Raw genomic sequence first — 19,394 nt, 5'->3', positions numbered from 1 at the left:
TTTTTTTTTTTTTTTTTTTTTGGTGCATGTTTCTCAAACCATTCACGTATGTGAAAAGTTGTCAAAGATTTACTTAAACAAAGAACGTAAATATTGGTACTTCCTCATTCCCAAGTATCATTTAATCTATATATTTTCATGCATGGTTTTCCATACATGTTTTTTTTTCACTTGTTTTATGTATGGTGATAACTAAGACACCATTGTTAGGAACTGAGGGAAACTTAAATTTTTATATTTTAAAAAAAGGGAAATTTGCAAAAATTTTAAAAGTTTAAGTTAAAGAGGTGGTATATAAGTAACAGTAAATTAAAATGAAATACACACGTGCATAAATTAAGAAGGGAGAGAAAATTATCAAAATGTGTAGGTTGAAGATCATATATTTTGGTACATACAACAAAATATAGCCAAAAAACTGAAGGATGTAACAAAACGAGGTGATGCAATGATGCATCCTATGAAAAAAAAACCTTTTTAATGTTTTCTAAACAAACCAAAATCATAACACAATTTTACTTATTTTTAAGGCATCAAAAAAAATAGGTAAAGTAATGCATATAGAGTCATTTACTAAATGATGAGTGATTTGTCGGTACTAATGGTTGATATTAACCAGCTATACTCAATCTGAAGCAATTCCTTCTCCTTTTGCAGATCTGTATATCTTCATGTCTGCATATCTATGTGTATATATCTCCACTTGGAAAAAAGCTATCTAAGCAAAAGGACGACAAGGAACAGGGCGATGTAACTGAAGAAGTAGCACGAACTCGAGGACTTGGCCATACTATCATTACCAATCTGCATACTCCTTATATTTTCATCATTTTTATCATTTTCATGTTGTTCATCAGTGTTCTGTCCATCGGTGTGCTGTCTATCAGCATGTTGTGCATTTTCTTTTCTATTAAAATTTTCAAAATAATTTAATACATGAAAATTTGAATTCAGGTTTTCATTCATTAAATTACCAGACGTGGAAGGCAAAAAGTAGAGCCAATTTTCTGAAAATATTTCATTTTGTTTTTTTTGCAATTTTTTTATTTCATTTATGTTTTCAATTTCTTCAGTTAATGTTTCATTTAATGAAGCGATGTTATTTAGCAATTGAGTTTTAATTTCCTTTAACTTACCTGTCTTTTCCGTTATATTTTGAACAGATTGTAACCACATGTGAATGTCATTTTGTAATTTTTTGGAATTATCCTCTAATAGGTTCAATTCTTCGTAACTTTTTTTTTCATTATTTAATTTTTCGTTCTTGTTAATTTCATTTAGTACATATTTGGCTAAATTTTCTTCATATGATTTTTCTCCCGTTCCATTGTTGTCAAGCATCGTACTATTATTAGTACTACTTAAATTTTCACCTATACCATGCTTTGCTTGCCCATTTAAATCAATATCCCTGTTTTTTAAACGTTTATGCAGCATTTTTAGTTCATTTATATGATTATCCAATTCCTTTTTGTCATATAACTTTTCGGTTTCTTTTGTTTCCAGCCCATCGTGATGCTTAATTTCCACTTTTCCTGTTTTATGAGGCAAATAATTTCCCCACGTCTCTTTGCTCTTATTATTCTTTTCCTTATCGTCCTTCAGATCAGTAGAAACAAAATAATCGTACAGTTCTTTCCCTTTATCGTTTAGATTCAATTGGTTACATCCGATCAAGCATTTTTGCAGAAGTTTGTTTATTACAAAAATGCAGAACAGGTAAAAATGGAAATTCATTATATGAGTAGCAATGCTAGGGAGGAGAAGCACAATTCAGGGCAATGTCACGTGAGAATTTTTAGCAGTCAAATTGTTCAGTTAAATTAGAAAATGGGAGAAAAATTTGAAACATACATGAAAAACGGATGAACAAAAAATACACTTTCCTAAGAAATATACACACATATATCAGTTCACCACATAACGCAGCCTATGTGTATTAACAACAAAGCAAACAATCACTGTCCTGTTGGAAAAATCTATACAAATATTCGTCCTTTTTTTTTTTTTTTTTTTTTAAATTTCTGTTAGATCTAGGCAGTCAGAACAGTGAAAATAGATTCCAACCACTTCACTGTGTTGTCCTCCTTCCTCCTGTTGCAACAGAAAAAAAAAAAAATAAAATAATAAAATAAAATAAAAGTGAAAATTTTCACATCCAAAGGGAATTAATTCGCACATCCATAAATTGTAATATTTAATTTCCGTTCTTTTGTAAATAGACACTTTTTCTTTTGTCTATATGTATGCAAACATGTATGTGAATTCCTCGCATGGTTCTCCATGCACATATGCGATTATTTTTTTATTTTTCATTTCTGTTTTTTTTTTTTTTTTTTTTTTTTTTTATGCTTCTTTTTAAAGATTTTCTAACACCCTTATGTTTTTTTATCCAATTTTGAGTAGTCAAAAAAAATCAGGCTGCAATGGCATTTGCACCCTATGTCTTCATCAGAACATTTGGCTTTTCAGCAAATTGTGAAATAAACCTACTAAATATGTCGTTTTGCACTAGATTGAGGGAAAAAAAAAAAAAAAAAAAAAAAAAAACGAAATAAATTCGTTTTTCCCTGAGGGAATATAAGGCCAATGTAAAAGTGGAGTCTCATCTCTTGCCCATGCCACTGATACCCATTCGTTTGCGTGCATACATGCATCTGTATATATATATATATATATACTTATGTATATGTATTTATTTATGTAGTATGCATATATGTAGGTATGTTTTCCCCCTCCCTTCACCTTGCACTTGCATGCAGGTACACCTCTCGTAATAATATGAACTCTGTGTGCAACTTTGTATACAAATAAAACATGTTAAACATGTCCATTCTTTGCAAACAATGTTTTCATATCTACGTTTACCATATATGATATATACTCCTATGGTCCACATCCCCATATTTTTTTTTTTTTTTTTACCAAACGATGGAAAAAAAAAGAAAAAAAAAAGAGGGAGGGAGGGTATCGATTTTCATCATTGGCTATTTAAAAATGCCTCATGTGTGTTCACCTGTCTCAAATATGTGAACATGAAAATAAAACGTTCTTCTTTTTGGGAACCATATAATTGTAATTATTATCTAAAAAGTTAAAAATGGTACTTATCCTTTTAACAATGTTTTAGGACATAGTATACATAGCTGTAGGTGTAAATGACCATACGGGTAAACAAATTCGTACACACATGCATTCATACACACATACACGAATGCATATATAAATACACAAAGGTACATCTACAAAAGTATGTGTCCAAGCTTATGCATGTTCATCATACGTGTGTGTGTGTAGACTTTTACATGTGTATACTTAAAAATAATGAATCTGACTAGATAGATATTTTTTACATATATATATATATATATATATATATATTTTCTAAATGGCACTATACTTTTCTCCTTTAGGCTCATGAGAAGTGAATATAATTTTTTTTTTTTTTTTTATTTATAACAACATATGATGTACATTACTATGAAAATTATTTTTATTTTTTCAACCTATTTTATATCTTGTTTTTCACCCATTTTTTATCTTATTTTTCATCCAATTTTTTTTTCTCCCCCTTTTTTTATTGCGTACCCATATTAGCCTAATTCTTGATTACAAAATATATACATATATATTTAAGAAACTTGATAAGGCTAAACACAAAATGATACGCGTGCACATATATGCCCATATACATATATAGTCACGCCACGTGAAACCAACTGTAATGAAACAGACAGATTGTATCTCCTTTTAAAAATGTAAAAATGATATCTTTTTATAAGGGTAAACTCTTTACAAGGAAGTTACAATTGTGAATGTGTACCCTTTTTCGATGTAATTAACGGTGTGCTGGGTGTACATGCACACGAGCACACACACGCCCACATATACAACGTGTATTAACAATAGATGTTCATGACATGCCTTCAAAATATGTATTCACGACATGCCTTCAAAATATATATTTACAACGTGCATACAAAACAGGTGTTCATAACATGACTTCAAAATATGTATTTACAGCGAGCATACAAAACAGGTGTTCATGACATGCCTTCAAAATAAGTATTCACGACATTCCTTAAAAATATATATTTACAACGTGCATACAAAACAGGTGTTCATAACATGCATTCACAAACCACGACCATGCCTATGCTTTGCATAAGCAGGCTTGCATTAGCTTTCTCGCTTGATATTTTCTTCCTTTTTTTTCTTCTCTTCATCTTTTAAAATTTCCTTTGATGATTTTTCCTCCTCCTCCTCCTTATCTATCTTAATCTTCTCATCTGTCGCTTTGCCTTTGTCATGCACAGCATCCTGAGCACCCTTCTCATTCTGTTTCTCCTTCGAATTTTTCTTCAATTTCTCCTTATCTTCCTCCTTATCTTTCACTTCATTTTCATTTTCTATTTCTTTTTCTTTCTTTTTTTTTTTTTTTTCTTCTTCTTCTTCTTCTTCTTTATCGTCATCGGGTTTATCTTTTTTTTCCCCTTCTTCTTTCTCTTTATCATTCTCCTTCTCAGTGGTGCCCTTTTTGTCTTTATCTTTATCTTCCCCTACTACTTTGTCATTTCCTGTTTTTCCCTTTTCTTTTTCTTGTTCTTTTTTGTCTTCGTCATTTTCTTTTTCCACCTTTGCCTTTAATTGTCCTTTATCATCTAAAAGTTTTAGATTAACTTTTCCAGCTTCATCAAATTTCTGCTTAAACAATTTTGCTGCTTCTGCTGTGTTAAATTTTAAAGCAAATTGTTCAATTTTGGGTTCTTCTGCAAAATCTTTAACCGTCCATGCATAAATTTTTTCACTTCCTGCATTAGGTACAAGCTTACAGTACGATTCGTTTGGATATATATAATGGTTAGCCACTACTTTTAAAGTTTTTTCTTGTCTTAAAAGAAATCTTATTATTCCCTTTTTCTTATGTAACAATAATTTTGATTCTCCTAATCCCCTTTCTTTCCACTCACCTTCTACCCATCTATACAATTTTGATCTACCTGACCAAAACAAACTTTCATCTTCTTCACCTGTCTTTATTTCCACTTCTTTTAATTCGATCTGCAATACATGGTTAATATGTACAAGGGGAAAGAGTGGCCGTGTGTGCATAAATGAGTTAGAAATATATTCATGAATATATGTATATATTTTGCTTACATTTTTTATATGCTCGCACACATGAAGAAATGTACAATTGACGTTAAACATGCCAAGTGCTACAGCCCCTCACAGGTTCTTATAACCGAAAAGGGGAGCTAATCTTAGAAACGAGAAAAATAAGTAAAAAATCTCAAACGGATATATATATATAAGCAATCACATACGCAAAAAAGGTTGAAGAGGCAAAAATTAAGGCCAGTAAAAAGCATGAGACATGGTCAAAATGTAAAAAAACGATGGGCAACTCTCTAGAAATGTGAGATGAAGGAATGTTAGGAGGATGATCCATTTGTCTTCATTATTGTGTATTCAGAAGTATGAGGAGAGACTTTTATTTTTATGCTATTTATAATGTTCCATTAATTCTGTTCTACTTGTTATGTTTTATTTATCTTGTTCTTCCTCCCTCTCTTTCTATCTTTTATTTTATTTTTTTCCCTACCTTGGGGGTATTCCAATTTCCTGTAGTAACTTCCTCCTCCGGGTTGTAGTCATTTTTATCATCATCCATGTTTAAAAATAAATACTTAAAATACTTGACAAAATTGATAAGAACACGTACTAAAGTGCTTAATCAATGAGATAAATGAGTATATTCACAGCTTCAAATGTTTTTTTAATTCTCTATGTATGTGTATGATATATATGTAAGTATGCATTTAAGTATGCATGTATGTACGTATGTAAGCACGTATGTAAGCACGTATGTAAATGTATTCGAGCACGTGTTTTTTTTTTTTTTTTTTTTTTGGTTTATTTACATTTTTAAACTAAATGAAAGCCTTATGAAATATGAGCGGTTAACGTTTCAGTATTTTGGTGAGGGGCTTAACTGAATACGCAAGAATACCCAGAAGAATAAAATGCTGGGTTTTAATAGTTTTTATGATCTCAAAGTTTAAGTAAATTAAGTACGCAATGTGCTTCGTAAGTGTACACAAATATATGCATGCGAATGTAGTGTATTATTTTAAGTGCAAAATTGTATGTTATGCATATGTATTGTTATAATATGCGAAAATGGCAATATGTATAAACAAAGGTATATAAAGAGATATTTTCTTTTTTTTTTGCCTTTTTTTGCTCTTTTTTTGCCCCTTATTGCTCTTATTTTTTCTTCCCTTTTGTTTTTTACATTATTTTTTGCTAGTACATGTTTTCATTTAATTTATTCGAATAAATGTTGTGGCGAAATTTTTTTCCATTTTTGTAACACTTTGCACAACGTTTAATGTCTCTTTTTGTTTATTTTACTTTGTTAATATTATTTATTATTATTATTTTATTTTTTTTTTTTTTTTTTGCTACGCAGCGAGAGCTTATATGTTTTTAACCGTGTATATATATTATTATTATATTTATATATGATGCATACATGTATGAATAACATTTATTTATGTGTACTGCTTCCTCAGTGGCATCATCCCGTGATGGCCCCCACTAATATCTATATATGCATACGTATACATGCTATATCATATATATTATATATATATATATATATATATATATATATATATATATATATACATCCACGATGTGTAGCAGTCCTTAGGGTTACGTGAACGGCTCTTTAAATTGGGGGAAAAAAAAAAAAAAATAAATGTAAACACGTTACCAGTTCATGGTGTGGTTGTTCATTGCTTGTGATGTATCTGCTTAATTTACCTACACCCGTGGGAATGTATTCAACGTAAGCGAATGTATATATATATATATATATACATAAGGCATATATATACATATATATGTGGGTAACTATGTGCAGCATTAACACATTAAATAAATATACACATGTATTGCACAGGAGGTAAGGTATGCTCCATTTCTTCAATATTTACGAAGCTACAAGTTCTATGTATACATTGTATATGTATTATCCTTCGTTTAATGGTATAAAAATTTGTACTTAAATTTTTTTTTTTTTTCTGTTCCTTAACATATTCGGTGGGTTTACCATTCACTTATGAAAGTTTTACAAGATCCACGTGGCAAAAATGAAAATATCCATTTTGAACAACCCATTTGAAGTTTTTTTTTTTTTTTTTTTTTTTTTTTTTTTTTCCAATTTTTAATATCTTTGTTGAGCAAAAGAGCTCAATAAAAAAAAAAAAAAAATTCCAAACCTTTTTTTATTTTTAAAAAACTGGCTTAATTTCTTGGTTTATTGTGATCATAATTTCCAATATTAATACTTGCACGGGTGAAGAAAAAGATTACATATATATGCAACGTCACTTTAGTAGTTTAGCGATACATTTTTTTTTTTTTTTTTTTTTTACCTTCCATGTATTGTAATGGATTAACATTTGCCTAGTTATTATTCTTCTTTTGAAAAGTTTACGCAAGTGATTAATGTGTATATTTAATAGCCATATAGTCATATGTAGATTGCAGTTGTATATGCTGACGAATGAAAACATGGAAACTTCAAATTGTTAAGGTGTAAAGCGTGCATACGTAAATGCACCTATATATGCATATATATATACATATATTTATATGTCTATATACAAGCACGTTTGCACCTTTTAATGGGATGAGCAGATCGGCATACCCACAACTAGAACACATTTACCTGTTAATTTTCATTTATTTAAGATTAAAGTGGATATACAAACAAGCATTCTTGAGTTTATTAAAAATGGAATAATTTATGAACATCAGAAAGAGAAGGGGAATTTTTTTATTTCATTCACCCATCAGTGCAGAATAAAATTTGCAAACATTCCAACGTTTCGATGTTTCACTCTTTTTCAGATTTCAATTTCTTTTCTCTTCGTTTTAAGCATGAGCATGGGAAATGTCCACAGGGTCTCCCGTTGACTGTTTCTCATCCAAAGGAAAAGGGAGACCCTTTCTTATGACACAAAAATTTGTGCTCACACAAAGCACCAGCACATGTTCATGTGAAACGATCAGGTATTTATTCTATCTTGATACATTACAAACCACAACAAATGAATGCACTCTTTAAAAGTTATTTTCAAGAGAATATTTCTATAAGGAGGTGATTTCCTATATATGCACCACTACACTATATATAAACAGTCACCAAAAAATTAGCTACATGTGTGTACATATACACATACATATACATTTAAGCAAAAATGAACAAAGAGAATAGTGAGAAATAAGACTCCACATGTTCACGATTCCCTCATAACGAGCACATGTTTTGCTCTGTGAAATTTTGAAAAAAAAAAAAAAAAAAAAAAAATGAGGTGTAAAATATGACTACCTTATTGTGATGTGGCAAAATGGTTAACCACAATTTTTTGATAATTTTCACAGTTTTTTTTCATTACATTTTAAGAGCATTGTTATGAATCACAAGTGATACATTTTTTTATTTTATTTTTTTGCTACATGTTGTATTCTCTTATTTTTTTTATTTTTTTTTAATCCATTTTTCAATCTTTTTCATTTCATAAAAGAAGTTTTTTTCGAATTTCCCTTTCTTTTTTTTTTTCCTTTTTCAATATATATATATATATATACATACATATACATACATATACATACATATACATACATATACATACATATAAATATATATACATATATACACATTTAAGCGTGTATATATTTATGTAAATATGCATATGCGTATGTACATATGTGCGCATGTAAGTACGTGTATATATCTTCCATTTTGCCCGAACGTGTAAGGAAAAAATGAGCACAACAGATGGTGATTTGAAAAAAAAAAATCTTTGGGATAGCCCCCATGTGAGTGTAAGTAAAGGCCATGCAAATCGTAACACATTTAGCAATAATAATGATAATAATATGAATAAGAAGAATGAAAAATCAAATCTGTTACACAATGAATACAAGGAGACAGTCCAATTTGAGAACTTTCCAAATGGAAACAATAATGTGAGTATATATTATGATAATGAGGAGGACATAATTGACAGTATAATGAACGACGATGATGACATTTTTGGTATTAGAGAAAATACTTTCTCGAATAAAAATTTAAAAACAGTTAATTTGAGTGACATGAAAAGAGCAAGGGAAAACGGAATTCAGGACGATAGGAATTCAAATGTTAATGAAAATTTTAATAGTACGACGTCATATAATGATCATATGGAGAATAATAAGACGAATAATTCCTTTAACTTTTCAACACTTGAAAATGTAAATAATCAAATGAGAAATGTAGAAACAAGTGTATCTTTGCCATTTTTTTATAATCAAAATGTTAACGGGAATAGAAACAGTAGTATTTACCATCAGAAGGATTTCTTCGAAAAGGAATTTAATAATACTGGTGAAGTAACAGAAATGAACTCACAAAATGTCCCAAGTGGGAAAATGAACATAATAGATTTAAATGACAATACAAATGTGGATGGTATAGGATTTGACATGGGCATGAATAACAGCCGTGACATGGACGATGACGGTAATGGAAACAACTCCTCTTTCGATATTTTTCCCTTTTTTAAAAGTATGAACAGTATTCGATCGAAAGTGTTGCATTACTACAATGTAGATAACGATGTGATAATATATAGATTAATGTGCGCTCTTATCCCGTATCTGAAAGTTGACAAAAGGTACGATTCTATGAGGAGCTTTGATGATATTGAAAAGAACGTTAATGAATTAAGTGTCAGTAAGAGCTATAAGGAAAATGAATCTGCACTCGAAAGCGAAATAGATGATGAAAATGCAAATATAAGAAAAATAAGCAATGTGAATGATGCTTTTGATTATTATGATAACAAATTGAGTATAGAAAAAAATCCAGATATATATGGATTTGTTTGGTTGAATATTTTTATATCCTTCACCTTTTTTTTTATTTTTAATTTGAAAAATTTGTTTTTTAGTGACTCACCATTATCATCTGGTGATGATAATATTTCATTATCAGATAGCACTTTAAGGAGTGAAGAAATAAATAAGAAAATATACATTTCCGAAAATAAATTAAACATTCTTAACAACACGTTAATTTTTTTATACCTACATAATATTCTTACCCCTTTAGTAATATACGTAACAAATTATTTTGTTATGAAAAAGATATGCCCAGTTAAATTATCATTTCTTATTTCATTAATGAGTTATAATAATGTTATTTTATTCCCTATAATTTTGATATACAAGTTTACATTAATACACACAACCATATCATTTATTTGCTTTCTATTAAACCTATTACGTTTTTTCATCTTTGTCTATTATATTGTGTCATCATTATTTTATATTCATAAATATACCATTCGCTCTTTTAGTAATAATTTTTCTGATAACGTCATTTATTTGAATTATAGCATTTTTCTTTTTTCTTACGTTTTTTTCTATCTTCTCTTATACAGTTACGTATTCAATTATTTGTGATCGAGTCATCTTGGTGGTACTCCAAAATATGATATCTACCCATGGTACTGTAAGTTTGTTTTCCCGCTCATCTTCATACACCTCTTTGAGTACAAGTAAGGTCGTGCATACTCGTACCTTTTTTTTTTTTTTTTTTTTTTTAAAACCTTTTCTTCTTCTTTTTTTTTTTTTTTCCCCTGAGTTTTTCCTTTTTTCATCCCATTGTATTAACACATTTTCTACTGCACAATTACAGTTTGACAAGTTTATCAAATTTTTTTTTAAAATATCAAAAGTTAACGAATAGGGTTTTTTTTTTTTTTTTTTTAATTACACAAATAAATCATTTTATAAATTCGTAGGACAAACATTATAAGTAAGAGAAAAATACATGATGAAATTTTTTTGTTAAAATCGGTAAATGACAAAATGAAAGACAGATAGATCAGAGGGTATATAGCCATAAATGTGGTTTGTATGCATGACAAAAATGAAGAAAAAAAAAAAAAAAAAAAAAAAAAACGATTGAATGAATGAATTAACAGGGTATAATTAGATTAGAATGATGAAACAATCGAATTAATGGAAATATTCGAAATATTCTAAAAAAACACGTAATAATCACAGGTTCCTGCGTTGAAAGATGAACAAAAAATAAGCGAATAGTGATGAATCTTCAAATAAATGGGATACACTCATGTGATACACGTATGTGATTCCCGATCGGTGATTTAATAAGCACGTGCACAAGTAGGCGCACTCGTGGGGGTGTTAAAAAAGGAAAAAGAAAAAATATACACACGTACACATAAATGTATATATATATATATATATATATATTCAAAGCATCCAAATGGGAAATGTGCTCATAGACGGGCGTTCATAATAACAAAAAATCAAACGCGTAAGGGGAAAAAAAAATAAAAATAAAGCAAGAGGATAAAAAACAGAATAAATACATATGTATAAAAATTTTTCATATATTATCATCATCAAACAGATTTGCCACTTCTTCACTCTCCACAATGATGTCGTAATTCCTGTAATACTTCCAATTTTTATATAATTTTAAAAGCACAAATATAAACGCACACAACATGAACAGAAAGCATATGAAAAAAATAAAAGTGAGAAAATAACTTTTTCCAAAACAGTAAATTTCTACTGAAAATATGTTCAGGGGGATACATTCATCCTTTTCCTTATTAGTCGAATTGCTTAAAGGAAAATCCTCTTCGTCCCTTCTTTTCTTTTCGTTCATTCGGTAATTTTTGATGACATTATCGATGTCGTATGGGCTAATATGAAGAAAAAAAAAAAAAAAAAAAAAAAAAAAAAAATTGTGTGCATGTAAACAAAAATATACATTTTATTTTGCTTAAAAAACAAAAAGTCCCCTTTCTAAAGCATTTACAAAAAGTATGTATTATGCATATGACGATACAAAAAAAAAGTGAAATAAAACAAAGTTGAATCAAGTAAAATAGAGTAGGATAATATAAAATAAAAACAATCGATCTGGTGTTATTATTGCACAGAATTAAGTAGAATTGCTTGATATATATACGTGCAACAAACGCTCTATTTACTTACACGTCCTTATGAAAAATTTCCTGAGGGTACTTTTGATCTCTTGCAATGGGCGCAACCTCTTTTTGATCGAATTCCAATAGTAAGGAATTGTTTACACTCTCCTGATGGACTTGGCTATTTCGCTCATTCGATTTGTTCGTTGCACTTTCATCTCCCTCATCCTTTCCCATTTCATACGTACTATTTGGATTGGATAAATTTATGCTATCACTTGAAAGGATAAAGATTAACTTTTTTTCCTTTTCCTGACTGACGTTAATATTTGCACTTGGATTAAATTTAAAAAAAAAATTTATTTCCATTTTGGACATAACTTTCGGTAGTAAAACAAATTTGTGTATCTCGACATTCGCATATTTTATTACTTGTCTTTTGACCTCTTCTACATTTTCCTTGTGTCCGTCCTTCAGGTATATATCTTTGTCGTTAACGTTCCCCCAGAATATCAGGTCAATCTGCGCAAAAATAAATAATTAATCAAATGAGTGATGAATAAATAATTAAACAAATGAGTCAAGAATAAATAATTAAACAAACGAGTGATGAATAAATAGATAAAATAACATTCACAAAAGTGTAAACATAGATACACTAGCATGTATGCGTAAACACATTTTCCAATTCACAAACATGCCTAAGGAAAAACGCTCTGTTTGGAAAGTGATAAACAGCCCGCTATGAAAGGGAACATGAGGAAAAAAAGGAAAAAAAAAAAAAAAAGTTTCTCCTCCTTTATATTTCTATCTTTTTTTTTTTTTTTTTTTTTTTTTTTTCTCATTACAACAAAGGAGTAATTCCTGTCAACGATCATAGAGTTATGTGGAAATATATCCAACAGAATTGATTCCCTGTTTTTTTCTTCGGAAAACTCAAAAATTTCAAGCTCGAAATAAAAGGCAAAGCTGAAATTTTTATTTATGCTAAGCGAATTTCCAATTAAGTCATACGCAAAAATCTGTAATGTGTAATCTCCTTTTTCCAAATATAAACTAATATTCTCAAACATGTTCACGCTGTTATCCTTCAGGTTTACTTCCACTTTATTGCTGTTTGATAAGGTTTCACTGTTCTTCAATAGCTTCATTTCGAAGCTGGATAGAGAAAAGTCATATCCAATGTTTATTTTAATGTAACTAGCCTGGGAAAAAAAAAAAGAAAAAAAAATAATATATTAGCTAGTTAATCTGATGACGCCTTAACACATTGACTTCTGTGCAGAAGGATTAAAAGGGATAACATATGAGCACGTCACACGAGAATAATTCAATGATCATAAAATGTGCATCAAATGAGAAGGTAGAACTAATTAAGGAATTGTCTCCTCTAATTTTTCTGAGAGGGATCAGTTCTTCCTACCTTCTGAACAGGCAGTGGGAAGGAAAAGAAATCATGCTGAGTGACACTTCTCAAATTAATGACGCTTGTTGATACACGAGTGTACTGATAAGATGAAAATTTCTTCTGCTCAAAATTTATACCATCATACAGTTTAACCTTAACAGACAAGGTATCAAAAATATTTTTCAAGTATTTCTCAATATAATTCGCGTACGTATAATTGTGCACTGCATTGTAAAAGTCAAGTGGATAAAGACTCATAATTAATTGGAAGTAATTGCAAGTATAGCTATTCGTTTTTACAATTAATTTAAAATTTTTATCAACTTTGTATAAATTTAGCATATATTCTTCATTTTCATTTGCATACATGGGTAAAACAGAAATGACATTCTCTTTTAAATAGTCTTTCTTATTATCTCTATTTCCTTCTTCTTCTTCTTCTTCAACTGACTCATCTAAGATAACTCTAATATTAAACACATTTCGAACGTTTAGATAACTGTTTACATAATCATTTGGTACGTCAAAAAAATTTCCAATCGGAAGGTTATAACTTCCATTCATTTGTTTTTGTACACCCTGGATTTCTACATTTTTATCTCTGAACTCTTCAATAGGGACACAGAAAATCTTTAAAACGTATCCACCACTAGGAATAGTAAAGAAAACTTCTTGTACATAATTCTTAATAAAAAATTTATCGAAAATGTGAAAATATTTATATTTAAATTTAGGAGATATTATATTTTTTTTTAATTCTGTATCATTTTCTTCAATGTCTATCATATTAATTTTGTTAAATAGGGGTTTATACATTTCTGTATTGCATTTGTCATTTTGTAGTGCTTCCCTTCGAGTCTTATTCGCACTAGTTAATATGCTTCTTCCTTCCTTTCCCTTTCCATTTTCTCTCCCGTTTTCGTGTTCTCCTCTTTCCCCTTCAGATGAAATGATCAGCAAAAGTAGATCGAAAATGACACCTTTTACATGTCCCTTTGTTAGATTCGGGAAAGACAAATGTATTTCATATTCTCCTTTGTGTAAATCAATAGTAATGGAATTTTTATACCCACTAGAAATGTTAAAAAAGGATCTTTTCCCCATTACATTTAAGTTAAATGGGTATACAAAAAAGTGATAATGTGGATTTATCTCAACATATACCTTTGCATTTTCTTCTATACTTACTGAAAAAATAGTGTAATTTTTTTCAATGGTACTACTAGTACCTTGTGTGTTATTTGAAATCCCTTTCTGTTGGATTACGTCGTCCCGTTTGTCCAATAAACATATGTAAAATCGTTTATATATTAACAAGTTTAATTCTTCACCTTTTTTAACATCTATACTCAATGCATTACTCTTGTCGTAAACTCGAAAATTTTCATCTTTTACAATTTCTTCCAAAAAGAAACTTAAATTGTCAAGTTTTCTGTTTTCATGATAGAATTTCGTTTTCTCATTACATTTCATTTCTGTTCCAAAAAGAAAATAAATTTCCTTCTTTAAAATGGAATCAGTTATGTTCATCATGTCCATGTCTAGAGATGAAGGTGTACCCATTTCATATTTCAGCCCTCTTGTTTCTGTCCTCATTTGGTTTCCAAGTTGACTAAGATTTGACATATCCCCATGGTAATACCACATCAAACTCAGATTCACGAAAAAGGGACCAGATTCTCGTTCATATTCAAATATGTACAATCCTCTTTGCAAATATGTCGATAAGTATATCTGAGAATCGGAAAAAAAAAAAATTTCTTCTGAATGAGATGAACTATTTTTACTCACATCTTCGTAGGTGATTCCATCTCTGTTTTCTAGTTTATCGGTGTTAGAATATTTGTATATTTTCATCCTTATTTTGCTATTTTCCCTGTACATGTACATGTTAAAGAACACATTATTATTGGCTAGAAAGAGAAACACGTTGTTATTAATCATTTCAAAGTTGCATTGCACGTTTTGATTCATAATGGGAAGGCTAAAGTTATTAAAGGAAATCCTGGGCACGCGATCGTGATCCACATCTCTTATGCTATCACTACGAATAAGACCAATTTTTCCACTATTTACATTGTCTGCACTTATTGCACTGCTTGGATTGTCTGCACTGATTGCACTGCTCGGATTGTCTGCACTTCTCGGATTTACTACATCTCCAATCGGGTCACCCACAGGGGGTTCACAACTTCTGAACAAAATATTATTCAGCAGAAGCGGCATATTGATCGTATTTTGAGAAAGACCTTCCTCTGTCTTCCACAATCGAAATGTCTCAAATTCACTAGTGTACACAATGTGGAGATATGCATATGTACAATAGCTATCCATTAAGTTTTCATTTACATCTTCGTACATGTCTACATATAATTTGAATTTTTTTTCTGCGTTATTAACCACAGGCAAGGTCATAAGAATTTTATTCTTGTAAGTGTAACTATCATGATATTGAATTAAACTGTTCATACTGTCTTGAATGGTTAGCTTATAAGGGAAATAATTCTGGGGGAAAAAAAGTTCGATTTTTAAAAAGAAGGTAATTGATGGATCCAATGTTCTCACATGAGGTAAGATTAACTCTTTTACAAATTTCCTATTTGGAAAGAGAACAATAAAGTATCTCTTAAAAAGGTAATATGAATTTTCAATTTGGAAGAAGAATGAGTTTTTATCATTTTCTTGGGCTTGGTTTGTATTTCCAGCGCGCAACATTTGGCCCGATTGACTCATCTGGCCAGATTCTCCATAGGAACTCAGATTATACACATCTTCATCAATCGGAGGAATACTGATTAGACCTTCTCTCTTGAATCTCCCCGAAGTTTCTTCTTCTTCTCCTCCTCCTCTTTGTGCTTCACTTCCCTCCCTTGGCATCTCAGCAAAAATGCACTTTTGAATCGAATTCAAATGGTAAATATAAATCTGGAGGTAAAAAAAGGCACTATCGCTATTATCATTTTTAGAGTTAAATTCAAGAACAATTTCATATTCCCCTTTTGTAAAGGATTCAATGTAGAGATGATTATACCCATCATATAATTTGTTTTTATTTTGATCATATAAGTAAATGTACACATAATTCGATGTAAAACAGTTTATTTTTATAATTGAATTTTCCTTCACATAGATAGTCAGGATGTGTTTCTTAAATTTTGGAATAAAACAAAAATTGCTAAAGGAGTAAGAATCATATCCTATGATCAAATCTGGTATATAATTAATTTTTTTAACAAAATTATGCATATTAGTTATTATTCTATTATTGTTATATTCATTTTTTCCTTGTTGAGTTAATTCTACCTTGGTTAGAAAATCAATGTCGATGAAAAAAAAACCACACAATTGTTTTTCTGTATAATGCATGTTTGAGGAAAATATATAAATGGTGAATGGCTTCTTGTTGTGTTTAATCTTATACTTGGAAACGTTTCTAGAATTTTTATAGATGTAATAATATGGATTCTTTTCTTCGGTTGATTCCATAATTACAAAAAACAGATCTACAAATATAGAATTGTTTACTGTCACAATTAATTCATCTACCCTTTCTCCAATGAACTGTTCATGCAAAATTACAAAATCAAAGTTGTGAAATATTGGATTATTCAGAACCCATCTGCTTTCATAAATATTCTGATATTTCTTAGTATTTTCTTGCTTCTTCGAAATTTCCCCTACATCTTGTGATGCGAGCAGAATCTTATTCTCAGGGTTAAACCCTTCCTCTTGGTAGACGAAAGGAGAGATTTTCTGCTCTTTCTCCTTCTTATTTTCAGTCCTCAAGTGATAGTAAAACAAATCTGTTATAACGTTCATACTGCTGTCACATTTATGTCTTTCTTCATACATGCTAATGGGATGAATGAGAATATTCACTTCATTTGAATCGCAAATCATGTTATGTCCATTTATTTTTATTTTCAAGTCATACTCTCCTTTCGACAAAGCACAATTTATGTAAACGACGTTATGTATTGCAAACTTCTTCATCCTTTCATCTTCATTCAAATCTGCAAATGTCTCATTCACATGTGCATGAGGAAAAGTAGCCATATCTTTCGTTATATAGCTAAAAATGGAATAATCTTTTAAATTATTCAAATAATATGTGTTACATACAATTTGAGATGAATTTCTTTTCAATAAATTTATGTACACATTATTTTCCTTTGATGTTAAGACAAAACTAAAGAGACTTTCCTCACTGATCGATATTCTGACTCTCTTAATTTCTTCAAACAAATTGATATGATCAAAATTAAAAATAAAATTATCGTTCAGTTCGATCATCCTTCCGTATATAACAAAATCGTCAAATGCATTTGAGACATTGCAACTCTCTTTCTTCTCCTCTTTACATCTTTCATTTAAGTAAGTTTTAAAAATGTTTTCATTTTTTTCTGAAAAATCTATTTGTATTATTTCGCTCGGGAAAAATGTATTGTGTGTACATTCACTGTTGAAATGTTCCCTAATGATGTCAACCATGCTGTACTCAACAGTGTTGTTTACAATGGAGAATTCTAAGCTAAAATGAGCACCGTTACTGTTTGTTTTCAGACCATTTGGGAACTTTCCACTTATAATATACTTAACTTCAAATTTGTATACAGAATTATTCTCCAGAGGAGCATGCATAAATATGCCATTTTTTGTTCGCTTGCTTTTGATGCAATCGTCTTTGCATTCTTTATCAAGGTTAGAAAATTTTAAAACATTTTGCACACTCATATTATGAAGATAATTTTTAGATAATTTCATTTTTTTTAATTCCATAAAAAAATTTTTTTCCACGCTTATATCTTCGGTTACGTGAGAATAGAAGCTTATATTGCACTGATTACTAAATTCGGTAAAAAAAAGGACACTATAAATTATTATTACTACTTGGTTTTTCTTCAAGTCAGTATATGATTCATCCATTACTTGATCAAATCGAACGTAGTAATCTTCATTCGATGTGTAGTAATAGTTGTCTTTCACTATGATATAATTTTTATGATGAGCTGGAAGTTTCGTTTTTTTCTCTTGTTCAACGGTCTTTTCAAAATAATTGCTTACAGTATCATCTGTATCTTCCCTCACCCTTACCTTGCTAGGTGAGGTATCTCCATTTGATGAACTCCTTCTGGACATTTCCTCTTTCTGTGCACTCTTCTTTACCACTCCTATATTTAATTCTAGCGTTATATTCATACATGTGTTAAAATTAGAGACAAATATGGGTTGAATAATAAAGTAAAAGATTCTCTTTTCCCCTGAATATATACTTTTGTCCGCTTCAACATGCGTAAAAAAATTTACTTCAAATTCTTGAACATCTTTTTTTAGAAGCAAAATGCTTTTGTGTTTATATTCGTATAACTCAACACTCTTCACATCCGTGCTGTGCAGGTTAAAATTTATAAAAAATTCTTCATTAAAATATTCAAAGTATATATAGTTTATATTCCATCTCATGGAAAAATTATTTGACAAATTAATTTCGCGTAAAATGTTGAAAAAGTTATCACTGTTCAGGTAAAATGGAATAATGTTCTTACATGCGTTTGTTGCAGTGTTGATCTCTTCCCCAAGACACCTCCTCCTTACACATCTCTTCTTCCAGGAAAGCAAAACAGTAAACACAATAAAAAAGCAATACAATAGTACCATCACCCAATGGGTATAACTTCTCATCCGTTTTTTCCTGAAACACATTTTTTAACCCTGGTTAGTTTTATTTATACTTGAGATGAATTGGGAGACGAGGAAAATCTTCTATTTCCTTGTGTGGTCTTCAAAATTTTCGCCAATATATGCATATATGACAACTTTTTCAACTTTCTTATAGCTTCTCAGAAAATTTCTTGAAAGCCATTCAAGCACAAGGGTCTGGTTCAAAATGTTCCCCTTTTTCTCAACCAGATGTATGCCTTATAGAGGTGGTCTTGAATACCATTTATCTATCATGT

The 19,394-nt window shown here is 29.9% G+C and overlaps 4 protein-coding genes across 4 annotated transcripts; 1 reads left to right on the top strand and 3 right to left on the bottom strand.

The window, feature by feature from the left end:
• Nucleotides 1-714: 714 nt before the first annotated feature.
• PGO_052310 (hypothetical protein, conserved) lies at nt 715-1,737 on the bottom strand (the record flags this gene model as incomplete). The annotated part of the gene is made up of 1 exon (XM_028686609.1): nt 715-1,737. The coding sequence occupies one exon, from the start codon at nt 1,735-1,737 to the stop codon at nt 715-717; it is 1,023 nt and encodes a 340-aa protein (XP_028542410.1).
• Nucleotides 1,738-4,179: 2,442 nt separating this feature from the next.
• PGO_052300 (ran binding protein 1) lies at nt 4,180-5,674 on the bottom strand (the record flags this gene model as incomplete). The annotated part of the gene is made up of 2 exons (XM_028686608.1): nt 4,180-5,061; nt 5,606-5,674. 2 exons carry the CDS (start codon nt 5,672-5,674, stop codon nt 4,180-4,182), a joined length of 951 nt encoding a protein of 316 aa, XP_028542409.1.
• A 3,167-nt stretch (nt 5,675-8,841) lies between these two features.
• PGO_052290 (hypothetical protein, conserved) lies at nt 8,842-10,524 on the top strand (the record flags this gene model as incomplete). The annotated part of the gene is made up of 1 exon (XM_028686607.1): nt 8,842-10,524. The coding sequence occupies one exon, from the start codon at nt 8,842-8,844 to the stop codon at nt 10,522-10,524; it is 1,683 nt and encodes a 560-aa protein (XP_028542408.1).
• Nucleotides 10,525-11,479: 955 nt separating this feature from the next.
• PGO_052280 (hypothetical protein, conserved) lies at nt 11,480-19,140 on the bottom strand (the record flags this gene model as incomplete). Its single annotated transcript, XM_028686606.1, has 4 exons — nt 11,480-11,801; nt 12,097-12,551; nt 12,878-13,234; nt 13,453-19,140. 4 exons carry the CDS (start codon nt 19,138-19,140, stop codon nt 11,480-11,482), a joined length of 6,822 nt encoding a protein of 2,273 aa, XP_028542407.1.
• Nucleotides 19,141-19,394: the final 254 nt, after the last annotated feature.

This window comes from Plasmodium gonderi, assembly GCF_002157705.1.
Source record: "Plasmodium gonderi DNA, contig: Chr05, whole genome shotgun sequence".
Lineage (NCBI taxonomy): Eukaryota > Apicomplexa > Aconoidasida > Haemosporida > Plasmodiidae > Plasmodium > Plasmodium gonderi.
Note: the sequence above shows the minus strand (reverse complement) of the source record. Positions and strands in the feature narration are given on the sequence as shown.